The sequence below is a fragment of the Pezoporus flaviventris genome, unplaced genomic scaffold (genome assembly GCF_033815535.1).
Source record: "Pezoporus flaviventris isolate CSIRO_AGI_PZ_B2104156 unplaced genomic scaffold, CSIRO_AGI_Pfla_v1 ptg000031l, whole genome shotgun sequence".
Classification (NCBI taxonomy): domain Eukaryota; kingdom Metazoa; phylum Chordata; class Aves; order Psittaciformes; family Psittacidae; genus Pezoporus; species Pezoporus flaviventris.
The window spans coordinates 34,175,453-34,193,318 of NW_026892579.1; the positions used below are offsets into that span (position 1 = coordinate 34,175,453).

General features: G+C 39.1%; 1 protein-coding gene across 3 annotated transcripts in view; it reads right to left on the minus strand.

The window, feature by feature from the left end:
* The window catches only part of ARHGEF10 (Rho guanine nucleotide exchange factor 10), a 114,327-nt gene that overhangs the window by 58,215 nt on the left and 38,246 nt on the right, over nucleotides 1-17,866 (minus strand). For 2 of the 3 annotated variants that reach the window (XM_061460660.1, XM_061460661.1), the window contains 9 exons: nucleotides 15,882-16,045; nucleotides 12,813-12,929; nucleotides 11,519-11,633; nucleotides 9,533-9,645; nucleotides 7,256-7,333; nucleotides 6,881-7,060; nucleotides 5,520-5,636; nucleotides 2,870-2,962; nucleotides 1,396-1,566 (listed from right to left, as the gene is read on the minus strand). In XM_061460660.1, coding sequence (XP_061316644.1) covers nucleotides 1,396-1,566; nucleotides 2,870-2,962; nucleotides 5,520-5,636; nucleotides 6,881-7,060; nucleotides 7,256-7,333; nucleotides 9,533-9,645; nucleotides 11,519-11,633; nucleotides 12,813-12,929; nucleotides 15,882-16,045 — 1,148 coding nt within the window. The remainder of the gene's footprint in view (nucleotides 1-1,395; nucleotides 1,567-2,869; nucleotides 2,963-5,519; nucleotides 5,637-6,880; nucleotides 7,061-7,255; nucleotides 7,334-9,532; nucleotides 9,646-11,518; nucleotides 11,634-12,812; nucleotides 12,930-15,881; nucleotides 16,046-17,866) is intronic. The other variant, XM_061460662.1, reaches the window with a different exon arrangement.

Here is a 17,866-nt window from a genome sequence, read left to right on the forward strand (position 1 = left end):
ACATCTGGTGCAAAAAAAGTAAAAGAAAATACAGCGGGTTATCACTTGCCATCCTCATATAAGTGCCCACAGGTGGATTTGCCAAGTGAATTAAGCCTCTTTATTAATTTGCTTTTCATTTAGAGAAATAGCAGCTTCTGCTGCCACCAAAATGGCCTGCAGGGATTTTCAGTCTTAATATGGAATGTAATTGCTCTGAGAATCTTTCACACAGATAAAGGTCCCCTAGCAAAAGAACAAGAAGAAAAATTTCCCGTAATTTCTGTGGTTTCCTTCCCTCATCCCACCTTTCACAGCCCATTTAAGTGCTAAATGTGGTTCTAGCTGTCCCAAAATGGGAGGTCAGGGTGGGAGGATCAGACTGCCAAAAAGATCGTATGTACAAGAGATGCATGGCATGTAAATATCTTCTGCTGTTGGCCTTCAAGGGCTGAAGATCAGCACTGTGTGCAAGTATGAACTAATCCCTCACAGGTCAAACACCACCTTTGGTAGTGGCCAAGAGAACAAAATGGTCCATAACTTCCTCATTTCCTATGCACCTTCTTCACCGCTTGTTTCACTCTGCCTGGCATTGTTCCAAAACTGTGCACCCTTTTCTGATAAATACCTTAAAACAACTGTGTTCTGGTTGACTACTATTATCCTAAAAACTACACTTTTATGCATCACAAAAAAATCCTCCTTGCACTCCTTCAGCATGCCCCCACTACTCCATCCCAGGATGAGTGCAGTGTATAATCATCTGTAACCTCACAAAAGCAATAATTGAAGCATTTATGCCCCATCTCATAGGAAAGGAGGAACCATTTATGATGGAAATAAGACAAGCATATATATATATCTCCACAGTACACATAACTACTAACAAACTCAGATGAAGAAGACTGTTCCTTCCTTCCTACTGAATGCCTTCTACAGTTCTTTAAAGACATTTCTACTGTACGATCCAAATGCATGAGTGAAGTAGACTGGGAAGTTCCTTTAAACAAGACAGCTCTTGGACACATTCAATAGCACATCTGGAACTGACCCGTAGTTGGAATCAATACAGTATAAGGAACTGGTTCCATCCTTTACATAGGAGTAATTCCTCAGTTCTGGGGTAAATTAATAGTTGAATTTTTCCATGCAGAAAAATGCATAAGACTTTTCTATCCAGCACTGCCACAGAACACCAATACTACTGCTGCTATTTCAGCATGCCACTCACTCCAGCACACAATGGTTTAAGGAGGGAGTCTCTTCAAGGTCACATCTCAAACCTACCACTAGAATGACCCCATGTTGTTGACATTTACGTAAAAATCCACAAGTATCTCTTTCATGTCTGTTTTGGAGATCTCTCAAGGCCCAGAAACTAACTCTTCCATCACACACTCCTACTTTTCTCACCTTGTTCAGATAACGTTCATTCACTGCTTTTGCTATTTGTTTTATTTCACAGCGCTGATCTGCATCCCTTTTCCTTTCATTTAACTTCTCTGCCAGTGTTTCTAGTTCTGTAAGAGCCATCTGTAGAGGTAATCTGTCAGGATGTCCTTTATTAGTGTTTTTCAACATATCCTGAGAGGAAATGATAAAACAAACAAAAATCAGATTTCATTTCAAAGTCAAGTTCAAAAGATTACAGGATGTACAGTTTACCACAATGTTCTTTACCTGAGTACACTAACGAATAAGACCAATGAACACCTAATGAATATTCAGACAGCACATTGCTTACTGTACTATCTTAATAGTTCTTGAAAAAGATACTAAATGGGGTCACATACAGCTAATTTATAGGGCAAAATTACAATGAAGGAACTTGAAAACGAATGTAAAAACTGCAAATGTAGATATAAATGAAAAAGATGAACATAATATTAAACACAACTTGAAAATCAGTATTATAGTATAATATGTAGGTGTCCACAAACAATGACTTAAAACTTTTCTGACATTTACTGTAATAATAATATTGTATTATCTTTATTACTGTTATTATTCCAAACTAACACATTGACAGCATGCTCATCCTCAAGTAGAACAAACTAGTTCATGGTGGTCACAACAATTTCTTAAAGTCTTTCCCTTTTGTATGGATACAGTAGGAACAATTTGAATTGTATTTTTTCTCCTTTCCCACAGCACTTAAAAATCTCCGTGTATTCACTACTGCTTCCTGCTACAATGAATTCCATCTCTTCCGCTACCTCAAAAACTCTCACCATGGCTTCCTCTCTGCATGCTCCTCCCACAGCTACCTCTCTCCCACAGTAATTTCTGGACCTACACCACAAAGCCTTCTCTCCTCTATGGCACCTGCAAAACACAGCTAACTCTCAGCGCTCACTGGGATGGACCTGCCATGATGTGGACAGAGTTACAAATGGCCTAAGCTGGTCTGGAGCAGGTCTACACTGGCGAACTGTGCTGTTTCTGCAGCTTAACTGCCAGCTCAGACAAGACCTGAAGACTCCCTGTCAAACCCTAGTTTTCATGGGAAGGAAACCAAGACGTTGCAGATCAGAAGGAATCTGTACCACACTGAAGCAGATCCTCTGAGCAAAGCAGCCAGGGAGAGAGTGCACTTTCAGTCTATATCCCACATATATTCTGAACTATCTGAAACATGAATTACATCCTTTTGTGTTTTTCTTATATGAGAAGTAATGACACAAAGTCTCTAGTGGTGTTTTTAAGTGTGATTAGATAACAAACTGTTATGAACAAGTAGCACATTTGAACTACGGTTTTACTGCAAAGTGATTTAAAAGCTAAATCTAACCTATCAAGTAACCAAGCGTAAATCTAGTTTAGTAAGATTTTCCTGCTGTGTATTTACTGCCTGTCCCTGTAATCAGACTATTTATTTATCCTTTACCTGCAATAGTAGAATGAACTGTGGAAAGCGCTGGATAGGTTTCATCATTAAACCATACAGTGTAATTCGATCTGGGCTTGACTCCTGGCACTGCTGCAATGCAAAAAAGCCACACACACTGTTTACTTCCATGAATGTATTTTCATCAGTAACAGAATGAAAGTTATTCTACATCATTTATACAGTGGTACTGTAAATTTACTGTTATTTACTATAAAGATTTTATTTTCAAATATTAAATCTTTTTTTCAAAATCACTATTAAAATGTGGCACGTCACTGGCCTGAAATACCTCCTAAAATCAATACAGCTGGGATAAAGCCACACCAGCAATGCAGCACCCATGCATATATTGATACAGTACATTCATGCTTTTTAAATAAGCAAGGCATTGAAACGTCTGCTTAACTTCAAGCACAACAAAGGCAATGAACTTGCTCAAGTTTGAAAAGTGTGATCTGTTGATTTATTGACTGTAATTTACTATTGCTGCTCTATTTCTTGGGGCTAAAAGATTATAAATCTCTACCTACCTATGTGTTTTTAAAAGGAAATCTAAGAAAAACATCATAATCTCAGCGCTATGCAAACAAAAAGAAATTTTCATTTTCTTTATTAAAGGTAACTAAGGAAAAGAACATTGATTTATGCCTCGAAAGAAAAACATTAGAATCCATTACTTTGATTATCAGGACTGGTAGATAAAACCAAGCAAATTTCATCTGCTTGTACAGAAAACCCCTGTTTGTATAATTCGATTCAACATTTGGAAGTATTTTAGCCATAATCACAGCTGACCCAGAATAAGGAGAGTAGAGGAAATATTCAAAACCAAAGCATCCCAAACAATACTGAACTGCCATTGTGCTTAAATTGCCATTATTGCTACAACTATCAAGCTTCACTGCAATTTGTTTCCATGCAAACAGGTTTTTTTTGCCCAAACAGCAGTAGGGAAGATTCTGGTCTTCAATACTGGTGGGCACACACATACAAAAAAAAGAAGGTGTAGAAACATCTTCTGTTGTCAGAGTTCAGCTGTCAGTCCCCAACTCTGAGTAGCAACAGCACCAGCATTGACAAGCAGCGATGAAAGGTATAAATTATGCCTCTATTGCAACAACTCGCTTTTAACAGTGCAAGAGTTATGAAATGACAATGCGCTCATAGAGAGTCTGATCTTCCTGGGGCCAAAGGCTTCCAGCATATGACCCTGTGGAGTGCTGGCCACACTCCAAAAAGCTGTTGGTTAGTTTTAAGATCTGAAGACGTATTAGGAATCAGTCCTCTTTCTAGGCAACATAAGAGCTTCACCATTTGGTTTGCCTAGGGCACCCAATTTCCATGTTTGGTGGATCACTGCAACAGACCTGACAGGGTGCCTCTGAGAGGCACAACTCAATCCAGGACTCTTGGGGAATGGAACAAGCAGAGATTTCAAGCTCCCAGCAGGGTCACAGGTAGCCTAAAAGCCTTGCACTGGATTTTGTATACCCTCTGTAAGATATCAGTCCTAGAGATTCACAGAACTTCTACTGCATGTACCAAGCGCTCTGTGCACATCATCAGAAGCATCATGTTCATCAGGGTAGCAAGTATTCTGCACAGAAATTTTAAATTTCAATCCCAAATTGGAAACACAATTTCTAAAATACTAGGAAATTGTTATGGAACTGAGATCTAGTTACACTACACAAGTTAGAATAAATCACAAATAAGAAGAGGCCTCATACGTTGAACTATTATTTGAAGCTCACCTGACAGCAAAAGAGGGATTCCTTCACAAGTAGTCATGCAAACACCAATAAACTGATCTGAACAACAACAAAACTACTTTGCGCTTCAAAATACATCCTAGATCTAACATCATGTTATTCTCTGAAAATACAGCAGTGGAAGTGAATTCTTTGGGGAGGGTTTTTGTGCCAAATCCATAAAACATGAAACCAAAGTTCATAAAACCAGTGTCCTGGGTTTCAGCAGTAGCAGTCATTTTTCTCCTTCTTGGTAGCTGATGCAGTGCTGTGTTTTGACTTTTGGCCTGGAAACAGAGCTGATAACAATGATGTTTTGGTTTGGCCAAGGACTTTGTGAGCCTCATGCTCTGCCAGGGAGGAGGGGAAGCCGGAAGGAAGCAGAGACAGGACACCTGACCCAAGCTAGCCAAAGAGGTATTCCATACCACAGCACGTCATGCCCAGGAGGTAACTGGGAGTTACCCGAAAGGGCTGGGACTGCAGGGCTGGAGGAGGTATCGGTTGGTGCTTGGTCAGGCTGGGGAGGGGGGGGTGAGTTAGCAGTTGGCTGGTGGTGAGATGTTGTATTCTCTTCCCTTGTTATTCCATTTATCATTATTATTATTGGTGGTAGCAGTAGTGATTCGTGTTATACCTTAGTTACTAAACTGTTCTTATCTCAACCCGTGAGAGTTGCATTCTTTTCAGTTCTCCTCTCCGTCCCTCCAGGAGTAGGGGGAAGGAAAGAAAGAGGGAGGAAAGGGGGGGAGTGAGTGAACAAGCTGTGTGGCTAGGTTTAAACCACGACAACCAGTCACACAATATGCAGGAGAAAATTTGACAGGTAATACTAACTTATAATTTACACTGTCTTTTTTATATCAAACGCCCAGCTGTTTTAAGATTAAACTCACCTTTAAAAAGTCTAAAAAGGCAGGTTTGGTGGCACATGTTTTCTTGAGAATCCCTACCGCTGTACTGAAGTTGTTTACATATTCACTGTATGCATCCAATACCATAGATTTAGAAAACTGAAAAGAGAAAAGGGTAAACCTTAACTATAAATACAAAAGATCCCCAAAAGCTTAACTAGACAGAATTCAGACTGTTAAGGACTCGCCTTGCTCACAGTTAAGGACTTTGCTTGGCTTAGTGCTAGAGCTACAGCAATACTGGTGATGTTCAAAATACTCTCTGTAGAAGACAGTCTGGAAATCTAAAGATGTAACGGCTGTGAATGATGAAATGTAAATTTACAGAAATAGCTCCATCTTGGCTACAACACTAGGGCAGAGCCTGAGGACTATAGGCAATCAAAGGGCATCCACTGAGATTCAAAGCAGCTGCTGGGATGCCCTGACAATCCCATGTCTGCCTATATTCCAGACTTGGTGAACCAGCAAAGTCCCAGGGCCTTCAATGCCCCACCTTCAGCTGGTAAGGGTTTACCAAGAAAGCAGACAGATTGTGTGGCCTGAAAACAGCAGCATGAAGGGCAAGACTGCTGCCCATTGCCTTAGTAATCCCTTTCTTCTGCAGAGCTAGTCTCGTTAACAATACTTAACTTTCTCAGTCAAAACAGGGCAGGTTTGCTTTAAACAGCAGATCTTTACTAACCACTTCATTTTGACTGAAATGGGGTCAAAGCACTCAGAGATACATAACTCAGCTCTTTTAGGGCAGGCATGAAAAGGTAGTAAACTAGCAGCCAGGCAACCTTTTCCATCCACACACCAGTGGTAGGAACAATGTTGTTCTATCAACCAAGAACATTTCTTGTTCTCTGTAATTCAGTCCTTTACTGGACAGACTTCCATTAAGAGTGGGATACTGTTTTACAAATACTCTTTACCTGTGTCCCAGTCTCAGTTAAACCCCAAGAATTCATGACATCACTTAATATGTTTTTTTCTACTCCCAAAAAGCATACTATGTATGACTACCGACTTTTTAAGAGATGCTAAGCCTCAGTCTCACCTTAATTTTGTTGGGTTTGTGAACCTATTTTCCAAAAATCCAAAACTGTTTACCTAAATGTCTGCAAGCTTGATCAAAACCTGAAATTTCTGCCCTTAATTCTTTCACATCTACCAACCAAGCCAAAGGCAAGTGCTGGTGTCAGTTTCTTTACCCGTATGGTACACACATACTCTGACAGTTGCCACAGGCATTGGAGAACACAGGAATTATGTGGCCAAATTAGACAGAAAGATAGGGAGATAGAACAGCAAGCATAAAATAAAAACAGATTATCTAGTTGGATGCATATGCTTACTGAAGCAACAAAGACATCACCAATCAGTTCCACAGAGTCCCACTCAGATACACGACTCGCCAGCGCAATCTGAAACATGGAATGGCATTGAAGAATTTCCTTAATACGATAAAAGACCATTTTGAGTTTTCTTTCACTCAGTAATTTTGGCTCCATATCTGAAAGGGGCTTCTCATATTGCTGTGGGGAAAACAACAACAAAAAAAGACTTAAATGAAAAAAAACAATTCATGTAGCAGTACACACACAAAATGTCTAAACATTTGGCACAAAGCATCTGTAGCAACATCTATGAAAGTCACACTACAGATTCTTTAAAGATTTGATTATTTTTTCAAATTTCCAAATTACAAAATTAAAAAGATACTAAGGTACCTCCAGGATTCTTTTGAGAGCATCCACATAATTTTTCTCACTGTCAACTACAGAGCCCAAAATATACCTTCTCACAACCTGTAGAAGAAACAAAGGCTTGTCTGAGACTCTAATCAGGTAACATGTTCATCAGAGTTGGGAATGCTGATGATAAAATTCTCACATTAACAAACCACAAGAAACACAAAGCAATAGAAGAAAACTAGAAGAACTGCAATAAAATACCACCATACCTCTTCAAAAGTAATTAAATTTACTATTACTCTAAAATTATTTATTTAAAGAACACAACAGTTATTGTATCTGTATCTATAAACTTTGCCAACTGTTGCAATTCCAAGCTCTACTTTTGAAACTTGTCTTTTAATTTTAGATGTATAAATTTAGGCATTAATATAAATAATAGGTATAAAAATGATGTTGGCTACTTCAGTGAACTGCTGCAATAAAAAAGGTAACCAGTTTTCAGTCAGTCTTCAAGATTAATACTCTTTTTTTGTTAATATGTTTTGTTTTAGAAATTCATTAGGAGTAGCCTGAAGGACAAAAAAGGAAACATTAACTGCCTTTTGGCAAGGCCATATGAACTGTACCACTGAGAAAGTATCTAAGTAAGTCAGCATTCTTTTTTGGGCATTACCATACAAAAGTGAAAACCCTGTCTCGTCTATATTCATACCTACTGACAAAGTAGTAAGAGCTTCAAGAAATGCTATCATATTTCATATTTACAAACTACAGGCTATTTATCACACCTTTTCTATCTCCTGCTTCTGTAATTCAGCTGAAACATACTTTGCATGCATGCGCAAGTGACATGACAGAAAGGACTAGAGAACCATTCTGGTTTAAAATTTAAACTTCTGTTATTGCTGGGTTTAAGGATTTGTGTTCACCCCATTCATTTCCTAATCCAGCTCATTCCAGAGCTTTAAAAAATGAGACTCTGATGGAGAAGACAGCACAAGAGCAGGATGAAACCACTCCCAACAACTGCAAGGGAAAGGAAGGCAAAACTGCCTCTTTTGCTATTTTCAGCTAGCCTAAATGACCATGAAATTCAAGTCTCAGACTTGCTTCTCTCTGCTCCTTATTCCGTGGCCTCCTGCCTTCCCTATCACAGCTGCCTTTAATTCTCCACGATTTGCATTCTTAAGTGCAGGTTATGAGAGGATTTTCTTTTAAGTATTGGCATTTCAAAAGAAGACTTCAAAATTATCTCAGACCTTGCTTAAAAACATATACAGTAAAATTAGTTGGTCTAATTTGTGTTTAAAATGGATTTAGCAGTGTTTTCTTTATTATATCAGCTGCTCTGGTAAAGGAAACTACTTTTAGTCATAGCTCACTCTTCTGAAAATAACAAACATCTGTAGAAAGTGTTTTGTTTTTTTCAGGCTTTGTAATACACAAAATAGATACTTGATAGCGCCTGCAAGTTACTGCAATAGAAAAACAGAACGTACAAGAGGCTTGCATGCAAGTCTTAAATTTATACTCACTTTTTTGCTTGTAACAGTAGCACACAAACATAAAAAACTTATGGTAAGAACTAGGGTCCCAGGGGCAGAGGTATCACAACTGAGACCAACCTGGGACATAGTATTTGAACAGGCACCAGATTTTAAACAAAAGCGATCGTGCCACCTGCTGTTTAAAACAAGCATATCCGTAAAGTCTGCTTGTTCGTGGCCGAGCAGCCCAGGCTGGAAGGCGCTCCTGGCCTTCACCTTCTCCACCTGGAATGCCCAGGCTGAAGTGGTTTCCACAGTGACTACGGAGTTTGAGGTGCAAAACTGCAAAATCTACTCTTTGCGTAGACTTGACTTTACTAAAGACAAATTACTTCTTTTTTAAATCAGAAGAAACCTTAAAATACAGCGAGAATACAGGATATTTTCTACATTTAAAATGTAGAAATGTAAAATGATGTCCCACAACATCTACAGAAATGTCATCTGACTCAAAAATGCTTAAACTCTTTTTCATTCAAAATCACTACATTTAGTTTAAGTGTTCAGGTAATGAAACAACATAATTATTAAAATTTTATACTGCAAAACAGCATTTTGCATGTCTGGCTGTGTTCAGGACTGATACGACCATATGCACACATACTAATTTTAAACAAACTACTTATTCAGTTCCGAATTTGATGTCCACTTAATTTATGTTGAACACCAGTATGTCTAAAGAGCAAGGCACCTGGGAGACATGGATATAGAGCAGAAGGGGAGGAAAAAGAGGCAGAAGACCATATTTCTAAAAGCCTACTACCTGCTGTTGTGATAATCCTTCAGGCATAGGAGTCATAATTGCTTCTGTATGCATACAGTCCACGTCAATAAATAAATTTAGCTCCTCTTCTTCCAGACATGATGATCTATGGTCTACAAGGAATTGAACAACCAAAGCATCAACTTACACAACGTGCAGATTAAATGAAGAAAATAAGAAAAATAAAAATAAAAGATCCTATCATCCAAGCATAATAATTACACAGTCTTATTTTCACTCGCCAAACAAAAGAAATTTCCCAGCACTTCTGTATCACCTGTGAATCACAAATACCATCACTGATAGGCACTCTAATACAGAGCATCTTTCAAAGGTATCCTGACATCCACTTGGCATGAGACAGCCTATCTTTTGCTTGACCTCTTCTCCCTGTTCACAGCCACAACAGGGCTGTCCAGAGTGCAGGGCATGATAACTGGGCTTAAAATATTGCTGCAGTATTTTAACCCTTGTTGTTAAAGGGCCAGCACTTTTGAAATAAATGACCTATGGGAAGAAATTAAAGACACCCACGATATGATCCAGCTTAAAAATTCCACACACCCTTCCATAACTGAACTAATGTAGGTAACCAAATGTACCAAAATGTTGGCTTTTATCACAAAGGAGAATAGGGGGCTCTGCATTGCTCCTCATGTGCAAATTTTACGCAAACAGCAACACCAAAGTGCAGTGACAGGTGGCAGTATACAGCCAGCCAAACAAGCAGACAGGAGCAAATGAGGAATAGAGAACAGTATGAGAAACTGTTTCAGAACAAAAAGGGAAGGGAAGCAGATTTGTCAGCTGGAAGGAATTTGACAAATTTGCCACCAGCTCCCTGCTGATTTGGTAAATGGCTGCGGGTTTAAACCATCCACAGATACACTGTGTCTGCTACCTAACCTCTAGAAATGCAAGGCAGAATGCCAGGTTCACTCAACACTGACCTGCTGAAGCTGATAATTTTCTCCAGTGCAACAGCGAGACACTAAGGATACATTTTTTGATCGCTGAAATCTGTGCAACTAACTTTCTATTTTCTGTCTGTGAATTAGGCAAATTCAGAAGAAGTCAGAGGTCATGACAGGGATATAAGGTGTGTCCTGGTCCTTACAGATAGGATGCAGCTTTATGTCAGCTTGCTTACTAAAAACATCTTGTTCTAGTCTTGCGGCTTTAGCTTCCTAAAATAGTACTCTGAAGTTACAACCATTCAATTAGTTGTGCAGAAATGTGAAGGAAATACATACTACCTCTTGGACTTATCCTAAAGAATGAATAAGTTTGTATTCAGTTACTACCCCCTACCTCTTGCAAAACTTAACTGTGGACTGCTGCTGCTGAGGCTCATGACAAAGGGATGATGTTTATTCTTAACTAGAGAAAGAATAGAAATACTTTTAGCTTTTTGACTTCAACCCACTTTCTGTTTTCCCAATCCAAACTCAGCTTTCATCAGAAATCACCGAACAGTGATAAAGCAGAACGGCCTCTTCCCCCTACTTCAACTCCTTAGCACAGAAAATGTTTGTTATTCCTTGACCACAATAGACTTTTTAAACAGTCAGCTATCACTCCACTAAAAACCATGTCATGACAGCAAACTTTCCTGACGTTCAGGAGTTGCTCAATGGAGGGAACTGGACAGACTTAGTACCTAAACATAATTTCCATACCCCCATATATCAATACCTAGATAGAACCTATGGCACTGTTTTACTGGGATTTTGTTGTTTTTAAGTGGATCCTTCCCTGTGGTCCTCAGGTTTCTCAGATCACTCAGATTCTTGCCCCAAACGTAAAACTGCTAAAGATGCACTGACCATATTGTCATCTGAACTAACTAGTATACTATCCTTTACTGATATAAAGCTGATTTCATGCATCCGGTACTCACCTCCCAGTACAAAAACCTACTAGGCTACTCACTTACTGTCTCAGAAATAACCAGAAAAAGTAACAAACACTGTAAATGGCACATACCTTGAGAAATGAAAGATTTTGTTCTAATGAAAGAACGGCCCTTTTTCACAGCTGCTTTTGTCTTCTCAAGCCCATCTTTGGTACCTTCTCTAGCAGCTCTCATAAGCTTTTGCATCTGTTAAAAAAAAAAATACAGTCTACACGTTCAGTGAATAATAGGAATGCATTTTAGCATGCACACCATGCAAAATACGTTTGATCAAAATACCTTTCAAAAGAACACTGTCAAGTATTTTAGGCTATAAATACAGCCCAAAGTCAAAGTAATATACTGCAAGTACACAGATCCATCAAAGCTCAGATCTGAGCACCTGTACTTTCTCTTAAAATCAAACCTGTAGAAAGGCATTTACTTCACGGCAACGTTGTATGCAAGCCTAAAATAGCAGAAATGCTTAAAAATTTGCACCAAAAATCTGAACTCAAAATAGTCTTAAATGCTCAGATTTACATTATATAATAAACAAATGAACTGTGAACAGGTCATTAATTGCCAGGGTTCTTTCCCATCTTCCAATGTCCTACTAACTCTGCCAACATATTTCTGATCTGAAGATAATTCCCTAGACTCAGGTCTATATTAATTATATTCTTAAACATTGTTCTGAAGAAAACTTCAGAATAATTTCATGACTGAAATAAGTTGATTCAAATTAAGAACTGCATAATTTTGTAGTACATTACTACAGTAAAAAAGGATTCCTGTTGCTTTGCTAAGAAATGTTTATTAAAAGAATTGCTTGGCACTTTTGTTTTTCCAAAATGCCACAACATCAAAAAATCCCCACTACTGCCAGAGCTGTGCTGACATCATCAGTGACATCAGAACACACACAAAGTTGTCATGCTGTAATCAAGCAATTTGTCTGTTTGAGCTGAAGCTTTTAGCAAAACCCCAGTCTTTTCATGCTGGCTCCATTCAGAATGGAGAGCAGGGAGATTCTGACTCCCACAGTTTGATCCCACACGGCTAGAGAGCCAGGGCCAGGCTAACTCTTGGACCTCACTCAGAGCTGTACGCCTTGCTCATGCTCTGCAGTAAGGGCACTGGTCAGCAGGGAAGGACAATGATGCCCTATCACATTTTCTGAAACTGTTACCATTAAAAACAAGCATGAGAAAAGGTCCTTGACAAAGTACTTTTAAGATAAACTGCATAATAATAAACCAGCACTTTCAGAATTAGTTTCATACAAATTATTGCCTGCTTTCTCAAATTATTATTAAAAGAGACAACATTGCCTGTGTTGGAAAAGCAATCAGTTAAATGAAGCTAGTTATAAAAATCAACTACCTTCAGCTCATGTTTTTGCTTTAGTTGCTGAATCTCTACTGCTCCCACAGTGTTTGCCATCAAATCTTTCATCTTTTTCTCATAATGCTCCTTTAAACGTGTTAGGTCATGTGAAAGCTACAGTGTATAAAAAGACACAATCTTTTCAAAAAGCCTGTAGTGCAAACTTCATGCTAAAGCACTCAAGTATATCATGCACATTGCCCCATCTGCCTACTGATACACAGACAACTGAGGGAAAATTATCGTGTAGGGAAGCTCCAACCTGACAAATGGACCATCACTCCTGTGCATCACTGAACTTTCTGAAACCCAGGCAGGCACTTTTCTCCTATGCTGGCAACTATGTGAAGAGAGGAACAGTCACTTAGGCTAAGCTAACTGTGTGTTAACTATGTTGTGCACATCTCATAAACTGTATGGAAATAATGCATCAGCTTTAACCATGAGCATCATTTGTTGGAGCACACACTCTAGTGAGCACATTTCTGACTGTCCTTCGAAACAGTGAATTGGAAGAATTCTTAAAGTTTGAAGAACCTGAGGTTGCTGGTACCTGAAAAGATGGAGACAGACAGTGAGTCGGGTAAGGAGATGCTAACAGAGGAGGATACACATTTGTGTAATTTCATCTGTCATAGCCTCATTGTATGACCATGGGTGTAACCATCTCATACATGAGTATATCCATTTGCAAAATAAGGAAACCATCACAGAGAAATGCTCTGGAATACTAATTAATATTTGTTAAAAGATTTTGAGAAGGCCAGATATAAGAGGTTAAAATATAACCAGAAAACCAATAAAAATATTTGGTGTACCCTATGTACCCTATAATAGAAGTCCAATGGAAACACCCTCAACTTGATGTCAACAGAATCATTTGGCAAGAGATGAAAGCACGAGGAAAGAGAAGGCCTACTGAGTTGAAAACAAGTGGACAGGTCCAGCATTTAGCTCAACTAGGCTGGGTCAGGATGCGATTACTTCCAGCATGAGGATTTTGGCATTATAGCAGTCTAATTAAAAACAGCATCTGGTTCACAGATTAGAAATATTGAATAGAACAAAAGCCTTCCCACCCTTGAATAAATAAATAAGAATCCTAACAAAAAAAGTGATTTTAAGGAAAGTCATACCAGGACTTAAAATCAAATATCCCACCTATAACCTTCCCATACTTTTCAATGGACACCAGTAATAATAAGCAAGGCGAGTCCCTCATAGGCTCTGAAAGGCTATAGAAGGAGATGGATGTTACAGTATTTTCCCAGCGCATCATAAGAGCTGAGAAGCAAGAGTTACTGCAAGGAACGGAAGAGAAAAGGTATGAAATGGAGGGGTTTCCGTATGTGCTGAAGTGCCAGTGCAGGGAGGGTTGAGGAGTTTGTTGGTTTTTTTTTGCATTTCAGCAGTCCAAAAGTTTACATCTCTCCTCACTCTCCACCAAACCCCTTTTCTAGTTTCCTGACTTCTCTACTTCCCAGTAACCCATCTAGGTGCAGCAGCCCCTCTGACTTCTCCATCCACCAAGTCATGTGTTCATAGGCTCCTCATCCCCATCCTCACAAGGCAACCCTCAAAACCTGTTGTCACAGGCTGGAAAAGCCAGCTGCAGGGCAGTACCCCGCAGTACACCTCTTTGCTCCACCACTCCTCAGTCTCTTACTCAGACACTGTGCCTGATCCTAGCACCATCACTCTCAACCGACTGCCAACAGTTTCCTGTGACAGATGAAAGTATATTTACAGTGTTAAAAAATTGCTTTAAATCTCACTTTGTGCACATGTGTAAGTAGAATCCTATGACTATGGCCAAAGCTGAAGTTACAGATAACAGGAAAATATTTTAAAAAACACACCAAAACAAAACTAGAGGATGATCACTCAGCTTACAAAGTGCTGATTTATGTGAGCTCAGGTCTTGCAGTTAACTGCTCACTCTCCGTTTTCCAAATGGTGGGCAACAGGGGATGGAGGTAGGGAGAGAGCAGATAATGTGTATTGGAAGGATACACAGACAATGAGGCTTTTATTGTCATCACAAGAGACTGCAAAACGAAAATAAGGGTATCGCAGAAGAATACCCTGGCCTCTACCCCCACCATCCTCCAGCCACAGGGTGCTGGAGCAGCTAACAGTATGTGGCTGTGAAGTGGTTAGTGGGTATCTCTCCCTAGCCAGCACATACCGGGGGGCCTTGAAGATTTTGCAGTGACTGCCTGTCCCCACTTGTTCCCTGCACCTCCATCCTCCAAGTGTTCAGAGCAGGGGACCAGCAGCAAGAGGCTGCCCACTGCCCAGGCAAGACTTCCTTCTCACGGAAAGGGCAGAAGGAGAGGAGCCAAAGCAGTGAGAGCGTGGGAGCCTGGTGCTCCTCCCAGTGTATAATCAGATATATGCAGCAAGGGCAGGCACCCACGCCATCAGGGTCTTCCTGCCTCCTGCAGCAGGGACAGAGCCAAAGATGCTAGACCAGAGGTGTGTCACAGACAGATCATTTTAATCAGGCCACCTCTGTTTTCTCTTAATAAATGTTACAGACTTCTCTTTGATCACAAAAACCTTTTATTTTGGGGTTTGTTGTTTGTTTTTTTTTTTGTTAAGCTCAGCGCCTTCAAGCAAGCAAGGTGATACAGATTTAACACAGAAAGATAGGGAACACTGGTGAACAGTTTTGGGAACACTGGTGAACAGTTTTGTGACTTTAAGTCTTGTCAGGCTTACCCCATTTGTTCTTTGCATTGTTTTCCACACTCATTTACCACTTACACTAACTCAGTAGCTGCAAAAGAAGAAAAGGTGAGGAACTGCCCACAAGCAAAAATAATTGTTAATTTCACTTTTATCCAGTCTGAGTTGTTTATTTTTAAGGAGCTTCTGTTGAATGTTTTCATCTTTTCCCCATTACATTTGTTGTGGGCTGTCACACCCACACTGATTCATGTCTCTGTTAAAAAGATGCTGTTGGTATTTGAAACTGAATTGAGACAGGAAATAAAGGTGAGAAAGGCAAATATTGGAAATGAGGGTAACCTCAGTGACTCAACAGCACTGCAGGATACATACATGTCTCTTGTGGTTGCCTCGCAAAAAGGAGCTGGGAATTCCATTTTTACACTCGGAATCACTCTGCTCTTCATAGCTTTCAAACTCACTTGAACTCCACCCATATTCCAGTGAGCTGTTTCCACCATCGTCACCATTTTCAACATCATCATAAATCATTTCCTCTGCAAGAATTAAACCAAAATTAATAATAATAATAATAATTTTAAAAGCCCCATTGAAATTTGTTTGTTTAAACATAAGAAAACTTGCTCAGGATGTACTACAAAGAACTTTAAACTTTGGTACACACATTTTAAAATATAAATTAATTCCAATAATCAAGCAGGCAAAGTAGGTTGCCTTTGTTGAAACAGAGCATTGAAAGAGGGTAGTGTTACAGGTACACACCATGATCCTCATAAAAACACGCCCCACTTGAACTGCACCATTATGTCCACGTCCCACAACATGTTTTAGAAGAAATTCAAAGGAAGTTCAAACTGTAGCTATGAACACACATCTGAGCTGAGAAGCATCCTTCCTTTTGAAGGCTTGTTGTCTTAGGGACATCAGCAGCAGCAGCTCAAACAACAAATGCTAAAACATTGCAAGAATCAAATGAAAATGTCACTACTTCAAGACTAACAGATCAAACTAATTAGAAAATAAACTGATATTTAATGACTTATCATTCCTTTAACTCCACCAGCCACTAGGAGTCTCCCATATCTGCAGGTTACCTTGCCCGTAATCCAGCCTGATACTAAAGATTTAAAGAGAGAAAATAAACATACTCAAAAGAACAGCTGACTTATTTTACACATCCACCTAAAGCCTGGATTCTGGGACTAAAAAGTACATTTTTACCAATTATATCATTTTAATATTAATTGCCTTTGTCACAGACAAATATCCTCTAATTTGGAAGAATGAGATCTTCAGAAATTTTTTAAACCTCTATGTATATCAGACTGTCCTTAAAGGGCACTTACTGAAGAAAACATTTTAGTGGCAATCTAGTACAACAAATAGTCATGCACCATAGTAAATAAGTCCTGACTGAGCAGCAGCAATGCAAAGATGTCCTTGCCCACAGCAATGCAGCCCACTGTGGGACCTTCCAGTAATAAGTCACAAATCTAACACAACGACTTCAAATAATAAATTAAACAAATTTCAGTCGTAATTTGTAAACCACCTTGCCTGCACACCACTAAGGGCAAGAAATGAAAATGTTACAGCTTAAAAAATAAATACAGTTTTCATAGAAGAAAGCTGAAGTGTTTTCTTGAATCATTACAATTTCAGTATCAGACTCCTACATCCTCTGAGAGCAAGTAGATACTGAGTTCCCAAAAAGCCGATCTACTCAAACACATCAGTTAATAGCAACCAATCTTTAAGCATAGTTTTCACTATAACCAAAAACTGAAAAACAGATCTGAGTGAGAACTCAAAATAAGCTTTTTGAGCCTCTGCTCCACCATTCCCAATAAAGGTAAAAATATTGGCTCCAGCAACAACTTTAGGATCTGTTCTGTCCCTTGCAAACATGGTCAAACTATCAGGGACTGGATCACTTCAAAGCTGAAATAAAACATTTCTGTAACATCACATTCAGGGTGGTAAAAAGCCGCGCTTCCATCTATCACGTATTTTTATGTTGAAGGAGAACATGCAACAGCATTTTTCTGTACAACCATGACAATGACACGTTATCATACATTATTTAGCTATTTAAAACATCCTTTTCCTACCTACCTTGCCTTCTTTAGGTCACTACAGCTACAACACGCAACACTAATTCTCTAATACAGGGAATTCTCAATCATTTGGGACAGTATCTATAGAATAAAGTGTAATTCAGCTTCTGACAAGAGTGGTGTAGGAGACCTGCTGAGATAAAGGCTTTCAAGCGTTAGTTTAATTCTGAATTTCATAAGACCTACTGATTATGGACAGTCTTTAGCCATTTACATATATTTTAACTGCTTAATTAACAC